The 8,794-nt window shown below is 37.0% G+C and overlaps 1 protein-coding gene across 1 annotated transcript; it reads left to right on the forward strand.

Annotated features, from left to right (window-relative positions):
• Positions 1-1,951: 1,951 nt before the first annotated feature.
• LOC124373918 lies at positions 1,952-7,788 on the forward strand. Its single transcript, XM_046832230.1, has 4 exons — positions 1,952-2,120; positions 2,708-2,860; positions 3,734-3,993; positions 7,668-7,788. Exons 2-4 carry the CDS (start codon positions 2,780-2,782, stop codon positions 7,786-7,788), a joined length of 462 nt encoding a protein of 153 aa, XP_046688186.1. The 5' UTR covers positions 1,952-2,120; positions 2,708-2,779.
• The last annotated feature ends 1,006 nt before the right edge of the window (positions 7,789-8,794 follow it).

Raw genomic sequence — 8,794 nt, forward strand, 5'->3', positions numbered from 1 at the left:
ACACCCACAGTGGTAAAAACATTCGGGGCAAATTTCAACTTGAATGTGTTAAGCTGAAATCATATTCGTTGTCGACGCAAGCTCTTAGTTCAATTTCGTGTTTATTTGATTTTATATTTTATCTACAGCAGCTGACAGACAGACAACACAAAGCTTGCGCCTGGTATGAAGAGTCAATGCACAAACAAGTAAGGCTTGAGAAATACAATAAAAGCCCTTTCGCACACTCCCCTTGCTTCGAGCCTCGATTATAGATACTTCTTAATCAAGGCTTCGAGCGACAGAGACGGGCGAATAATGCCAATTTAGTTTGCCGATTATACTATTAAAAATATTTTGTTTCATTCGCTTTTATTGTTAAACTTTTCGATAAGTTTCTACAAAGATTGTCTAACTATGGTAGACAATTCTACCAAAAATCTAAGAGTGCATGGCATACAAAAAATTAAATGTTAATCAAAACGTGTTTTTATAGTTGACCACCTAAAGTGGTCTAGTAGTCATTAGTGACTACAATGTAGGTAAGCAAGTCGATCATTCGTTATTTAAGAGTAAATATATGAACTAAACTGGTCTGTTTTATCGTTATCTTAATAGACTGGTACAAAACTCTGCAGACTGGGTACCGCGCTAAAGGAGTGTTGTAAACTTTAACATGTCATACTCTTCATATTCATCACAGGGTCTGTGATCTGTACAGTAATATAATATAATTTTGTATTTATTAATTATGTCACGTGCTATGTTAGGTATTTAAGTCAGGTAGTTGTCATTGATTTTGTCATATTTCTATAATTATGTTTTTGGTTAAGTAATTATTAATTTATTTACTACAAATTAAGGACTCCACATTATAATATGTTGCTTTTGTCCTATTAATTTGAATATATTCCAATATCACAAAAAGATAACTGGATATGGTTATAATTTATATTTATGGCATTTTATGTATACTGAATTAGCTTTAGACTTTGAAAATTATATAATGTGTTTTTTTATTCAAATTTGTTTTATTAAAGCTTAGTTTAAATGGGTAGATTTATCGTATTTGAATTTATTTGTTAATTTCATTTGCTTGAGTGTTGTTTTCTTTTGTTTTTCTAAGAAAGTTGGAGCCTCTACACAGGCAGTTCCTTGCCTTTTGAGGTCCTATTTTGTTTTCTTCAATTTTTTTTATTGATGTACCCTAGCTGTATTAAAAATAAAAAAAGACATGTTCATATTTCTTTAATAAAAAGTAACATTGTTTTATTTTTATTCTCATGTCAATTGTGTCTACAACTAAGGAGCAATGTTTGTGTTTGTGCTTAAGGTATAAATGATGTTTATATAATTTTACTATTGTACATATTTTCAAGAAAATAAATAATTTTTCTATTCTATTCTAGATTATGACATTTTATTCGTTGTGCACCATCTCACATTTTGTAAAGTATCTTTGGAGTTATAAAGAAAGTTCAATATTAATATAATTAATTCGATATAATTTCTATGTTTTGCAGATATGTTCGGATATAAAACGACTCATTAATTCGGATATAAAACGACTCATTAATTCGTAAGATAATAGAAATCAGAACCTTTCCGAACTGAGGTCGCTATCAGCCGCATGTACAGGGTTTGTCAGGAATGTTCGGGATTTATCGGTACTGCTCGGCTCTGCCCCCACTCTTTCTCTCCGCCTGTCACGATCACCCCATTGAACACAAACGGGAGGAGCTCGTCTCCGACCACCGACGGTCTGAGGTTCCCCCACCACTATTTTTTGTCCGGTCTGTGAGTGTGTAGCGCTGTCTGTCGGACGGCCGACCGTCGCGACAGTCTTCATCCATCTGTTGCAGTGAGTGTTGCTGTTCTAGCGCAACATCGTGATGTCTTCACAGCAATCCCAACCGAACAATAAAGCTGAAAAAGAGGTTTTAGTGGAGCTTATTGAGTCACTAAAAGAGAACTGATGTTTGTGGGACACTAAGTGCGATGCCTATGCGAATAGGGATCTACGGAGGGCAGCACATGGTTCGCTGTTGGAGATATACAAAAAATTCCAACCGAATGCAACAATTGACCTGCTCAAGAAGATAGAAAATCTCAAGTGCAGTTTCAGACGGGAATTGAGGAAGGTAAGCTTCACAACATTGATGTTTGTATAAATTATCCAATAATTTATTAACTTCTTGATTTTATATAATTTTTATTCATTTATTTAATACTAGCTGAGTACCCGTCCTTCGTACGGGGATCTTATTGTTAGTCATGAGATGAGTACAGACATAATAGAAGCATGTTCTAAGTTACTATAATGTAGATAGTCAGTAAAAATATACTCGAAAACAGTCCTAACGGTATTTTATTCGAGTATTTCTCAGTATTTATAAACTTCTTTTCATTTCTGGAACTAAAACTAAGTCTAAAACTAACCTCGTGGCTGTTATCGTCTGGAAAAGAAAAATTAATTTTAAAATACCTGCCATTTTGAAACGGTTTGGCCGATCTTTCTCATATACGAAATTCGCCTCAGTTTTATTACTTCCAAGTAGTATTTTAAAATCAGTTTATTATGTACAATACCTGATGGGGATTGCAAATAAATTATGTTGCACACGATTAGTATTTTAATAAGGATATAATGATTACAAAGGGGAACATACATTTCCCCTAATAGTAAGCTAATAATAACAAAATAATTGAAATTAAACATTCATTGCAGGTAAGAGCCAGTGAAACAACTGGAGCTGGCAGCAGCCAGATATATACACCACGTCTCTGGTTCTATGAACTCATGTCATTCTTGGAAGAGAAGGAGATGATCAGAGAAGGATTGGATACTCTGGAAGAAGACGAGTCACAAATGGATGCTGTGGTAAGCAATTAGCAAAATCACGTTATTGCGCTCTTAACATATCCTCTTGAAACGTAAGGGCTCCTTTGTCGTTGTAGTAGTCAAGAAAACATTTTCGAATGTTCTTACCTTGTTTAGAAACAGTTCTTACACTCGATTGCTGCATTGGTGCAGGACCGCACCTCACGCCAATCCCCAGGTCGTAACTGCATTGTATTAACATCTTCAGTGTCAACAGATGAAGGGGTTATGTACATTGCATTTCTCTGAGACAAGTAGTTGTGTAAGGCGCAACATGCAAGAACAACTACTTCTACATTTTCCACATTGATTGCAATGGCTTGTAGGAAAACGCGAAACCATGATGCTAATATGCCAAACGCGTTTTCAACAACCCTTCTTGCTCGTGATAGTCTGTAGTTGCAAATTCTTTGCCCATGAGTAATATTTTTTAACGGGTAAGGCTTCATTATGTAAGGGCTAAGACTAAACCCAGAGTCTCCAAGGAAAACATATGGGACGCACTTATTCGTACCTGGTAAAGCTGTTGGGGCTGGTAATCTCAATTCATCATTTATAAGTCTCTGGTAAAAACTCGAGTTTTGGAGAACTGTAGAATCACACACACTCCCATTGGCCCCAACATTTACGTACATAAACTGATAGTTTGCATCAACGATAGCAAATAACACTATGCTAAAAAACTTTTTATAATTGTAGTACTGCGATCCCGCTTCCTGTTGGTTTTTGTATAGCTATGTGTTTTCCGTCCATTGCTCCAACAGCGTTATTGAAGTTCCACTTGGTCTAAAATTGATGTGCAACAGTTCTCCATTCATCCTCAGTTTTTGGAATCTGAAAATAAAGCATACTTAATTGGTTCGTTAATTTCAGGAAACAGTTGGTGACCCAGGAAGTGGTGCAGCAGTGGTGCAAGAACAGAGCAACCAACGGCAGAACGCAGGTCCTTCTACTATTGTAAATCCGGCTGGGAATAGGGCTCCGATTCCACGAAAAAGGAAAATGAGTGCATTGGACAAAAAAAAGGAAGCCATGTTTGACTCTGTGCAAAATTTACTGTCTGCAACCGAGGCCGAGTGGGAGGTGATAGGTAAATCGCTTGGCTTACAACTCAGCCAACTCAATAACGATCGGCAAACCATTGCCCAAAAATTGATTTCAGATATAATTTTTTATGGAAAGCGTGAGAAGCTGACTGACATGTCATGTATTAATCTAGCCCCAAATTCTTCGCCTCATTTCTTTCAAACACCACACCCATCTTTTCAAAGCATGCACGATAATCACAGATTCAAACGTTCAACACCTCCTTTCCCTTCTCAAAAATCGCATACCCTTGTTGCAAGCCCATCTCCACCCTTCATTCCACCCTCACCATCTTCAATAACTACAAATGAGTCCAATAGTAATGCACAAGATGACTACAACATAACAGAGTTAAATTCAATCCAAAATCCTCGTGGTTACTACAATCCCGATCACGAATATTATTAATATTTTTGTAAAAGTTAATTTTTCTGTTAATTTCCCCACTATAGTCGTACATTTGGGTTCCATTCAACTAATAAGTATGATTTTTTTGTAATTTTTTTAATGTCCTGTTTGGACTTTTTAAAATGACTTAAACGACTGTTTCAATGTGTATGGACAGTATATGAGATTCATATGAGTTGTTTAAAACTACCAATAAACTAATTGTTATTGAATATTGTGTGGTTTATTTACCTTTATGTACTTCTTCAGACAGTGGTAAATTGCAGCACAGGTTTCAGGTATGATTGATGACAGGAGCTGAGGCGAAATAGCAGCACTGAATTTTAACCCGTTTCTTCCCACTGTCGACATTTGTCGACACGCAACTTAATATTTTTTTGTGGGAAATTTTGATTGTCTAGGACTCTTACGATAATATCCCGCTGTTATGTTGGTATCTCTGAACTAGCAGTTGATGCGCCGCGGCAGTGGCTAGTTTGGTGCTTTTGTGTCAACAACTCTACTGATTGACTCTCAGCCTCACTATGTCACTGATAGACAGGTAAGTGTATTACAACCTTGTAAATAATAATATTATTTACCGTACGCTATTTATAGTGATATAAGATATGTGTATGACGTATTACTGTGTTGAACGTGTAAAATATTGTTTTAGGGTATCGATTTTACAATCATAAATATTGATGTCGACAAATGTCGACAGTGGGCACCAGCGGTAGGGGTCGATGTCCATTACAACAAATTGTTTTTTTTAGGTTGACGGTAGCTGACATCGCTAATATATTGGAAGAGAGTGAAAATATTATAGATCCAACATTTTTTATTGAGCCACCAGATAATCCAGCCCTCAGTGACTGTGATTCCGATGACGATGATAGTGGCAACATAAATCATTTATCTGGCAACCAACTCAGAGCTGGTGGTGAGCTGATAGGAAGAAAATTAACTGAAGATGGGTTAGTTACAATAAGAATTGGTGGAATACCTGAAGAAAAAAGTGACCAAGAAGAAGTGGAACAAGTAGAAGATAAGAAATTTGAGGAACCTGTGGACGAAGATGACAGTGTAGTAAGCGTAGATGTTGTTTTTGAAGAAGAAACCCAAGGAAAAGTTAGTAAAAATACGTTAGAGAGCAGAACTAAAAAAAGAAAACAAATAAAAGATGTTAGAACAAAAAAGAAGGTGAAAGGAAATAAGTCAAAACGTACATGGGAAGAAAAAGACATTGCAGATGTAAGCTCTATAGAGTTTACTCGTGCGAATTTCTTGTCAAATGATTATTCTCCTGTAGAACTGTTTGAAATGTTCTTTGATGACGAGGTCGTAGAGTACATTGTTTATTGCACTAATCAATATTCCCTAGAAAAAGGAAACATAAACTTTTCTACATCAAAAAATGAAATACGTCTGTTTTTCGCCATTCTTTTTCTATCAGGATACAACACTATGGCTCGTTACAGAATGTACTGGGAAACGGCAGAGGACACACATCATGAAGCAGTTTCACGTGCAATTTCACGTAATCGTTTTCAGGATATCTTGAAAAACATTCACTTCTGTGAAAATGATAAATTAGACAAAGATGACAAGTTTGCCAAAGTTCGCTCTGTTATGTGCATGCTGAACGAGCGATGGCTTCGTTACTTCCCAGGTGACATTTACTTATCCATTGATGAATCCATGGTACCTTATTTTGGAAGGCACGGGTTGAAACAACATATCCATGGGAAGCCTATCCGATTCGGATATAAAGTTTGGATATTAGCTACAAGGTTAGGCTACGCTATTCAAGCGGAACCGTATCAGGGCAAAGCGACTGGAGCAACTATTCCTGAGCTCGGTGTGGGAGGCTCAGTTGTCATTGATCTTATATCTGAACTCCCACAGGACAGAAAATATAGTTTGTTTTTCGACAACTTCTTTACATCTTTAAAACTGCTTGAAGCGTTAAAAAACAGGGGATATCATGGTACAGGGACCATAAGGGTAGACAGAGTTGAGGATGCCCCTCTTCGTAAACCTCAAGATCTCAAGAAAGAACCAAGAGGTACTTTCCATCAAATAACTGACACAGACACCAACATAACACTTGTAAGATACATGGACAACAGTGTTTTTACTATAGCGTCGACAGCAACAGGCGTTCATCCTGAGGGGAAAGCAAAGCGTTGGTCCTCTAGCAATAAAAAACACATCGTTGTGCCACAGCCAAACTGTGTCAATTGGTACAATATGAATATGGGTGGGGTGGATAGGCTAGATGAAAATGTATCTACCTACCGTATTCATATTCGCAACAAAAAGTGGTATTGGCCAATGGTTGCATACATGCTGAATGTGAGTATGAATAATGCTTGGATTTTATACAGAATGACGCCAAAAGGAGCTGAAGAACAATTAGATCTTCTTGGATTCACCCGCTACATTGTTCGTACGTACATGCGAACATGCACAAGCCATCGATCCTCTGCAGGACGGCCAAGCCAGACAGTATCCAGTAGGGTGTTGCCTGAAATCCGATTCAGTGGAAAAGATCATCATTTAGAAACAGTTCAAAAGCAAATTCGCTGCGCACTGTGTTCCAAAGCAACAAGGAAACGGTGCAAGACTTGTCAAGTTGGATGCCATGTGCTTTGTGCGGAGGCTTTCCATACTTCCTGAGGAAGTAATCTCTTATACAATCCTTTCTGATATGTAATCTATTCATAAATACTGTAATGAAACAATAAAAGCATCATTATTTCATTTTTGAACTTATTTTAAAACCACCCCTTTCATTCCCGCTGTCGACAAATGTCTACATTAGCCTCTATTCTCTAACTGCACCCGTTCATTGCCCACTGTCGACATAGTGTCGACATGCTATAATTTATTGTTATTATTAAATTTTACATATTTCATACTAAAACTATAGTAAATAACTGATAATAAAGCAAATAACCAAAGGCCACCAAAAAATCTGACAAAAAAATAATTTGGGCAGAAACGGGTTAAGTCTTCGTAACTCCTCCCAGTTGCCAGATATCGGAGAGTTACAATCAGCCTCTCCTCAGCACTCACAGAACTTCTAAATAAAGTGTTCTTTTTCTCAATGAAAGGCTTAACCATATAGAGTAAATCGGTAAAACACTGCTCGTCCATTCGCAAATAATTTCTAAAATCACTCTCGTTCCAGTTCTTTTAACAGATTTAAGTGTGTAAACCTTTTTCGATCATGAAGCCACTGCTTAGCCCATATTTTCCGTTTCTTCCGGCGTTTTTTCCTCAGTTATCAACATACAACTAAGAGCTAAACCTATTTTCTGGTTGCTAGACAACACTGGTGCCATGACGTACAGGTGTTCTCATCACGGTGTCTCAACTACGAACGTTTGGTCTGGGAGTGTGTAGAGCCGTCCAAGACGGCATGCTTGCAGCCAGACGGTCTGGTCTGAAGGTCTGGTCCGGTAGTGTGTGGGGCTTTTTAAGAAAGTTAATGCGAGAGTAAGTGCTGCCACTGGAGTTTCAGAAAGGACAGTGGCAAGGACTACAAGCGAAAATAAAAAAGTAGAAGAATCTGGCACATCTTTCGAAACGCTAAATAAAAATAGAATCTTACCTAAAAGAGTGACGGGGTTAGACGACTTTAATTTGGGTGTTGTCAGGCGTATTGTGGATAATGTTTACCTCATTGAAAAACAACTTCCTACTCTAAAAGGTATACAAGAAAAAATGCGATCAGACATTAATTTTACAGGATCTAAAAGCAGTGTAAGCCGCATCTTGCGACGAATGGGCTACAAGTAGAGGAAAACCAAAACAAACAAACAGATATTAATGGAGACTCAAGATATTTCCTACAAAAGATTTGTGTTTTTGAAAAAGATTTGTCAATTCAGAGCTGAGGAACGTGCAATTATTTATACAGATGAATCATATATTGATTCAACACACGTCTTCAAAAAAGGCTGGTCGGATGATTCCACAGCGGGTTTAGCTGTCCCGTTAAGTAAAGAAAACCACCTGATATTTTTACATGCCGGCGGTGAGATGGGTTTTATAAAAGACACACAAATCACAAAAAGTAGACTACCACGATAATATGAATCATGAAAATTATAAAAAATAACTGGCAGAAAAATTAATTCCAAACTTACCGCCTAGGAGCGTTCTAATAATTGACAACGCTTCCTATCACAACGTGGAAATTGATAAAAGTCCTACTTCAAATTCAAGGAAATGTTATATGCAAGCATGGTTACTTGAAAAAAATATTTCATATTCACACACTATTTAAAGGTAGAACTTTATGAGATTATAAAAGCTAACAAACCAGCCTACAAAAGATATGTTATTGATGAGCTTTTAGGTGAAAAAGGACATGTAGTTCTTAGACTACCTCCTTATCATCCAGAACTAAATGCTATCGATCTTATCTGGGGTGAAGTAAAAAATTGGGTT

Source organism: Homalodisca vitripennis, unplaced genomic scaffold (genome assembly GCF_021130785.1).
Source record: "Homalodisca vitripennis isolate AUS2020 unplaced genomic scaffold, UT_GWSS_2.1 ScUCBcl_6682;HRSCAF=14007, whole genome shotgun sequence".
Classification (NCBI taxonomy): Eukaryota; Metazoa; Arthropoda; class Insecta; order Hemiptera; family Cicadellidae; genus Homalodisca; species Homalodisca vitripennis.

Coding starts and splice junctions, on each gene's coding strand:
- LOC124373918 (XM_046832230.1), top strand. CDS start 2,780: ATGTCATTCTTGGAAGAGAAGGAGATGATCAGAGAAGGATTGGATACT. Junction 2,861..3,733: donor AGTCACAAATGGATGCTGTG/GTAAGCAATTAG, acceptor CGTTAATTTCAG/GAAACAGTTGGTGACCCAGG. Junction 3,994..7,667: donor AGCCAACTCAATAACGATCG/GCAAACCATTGC, acceptor TCTGGTTGCTAG/ACAACACTGGTGCCATGACG.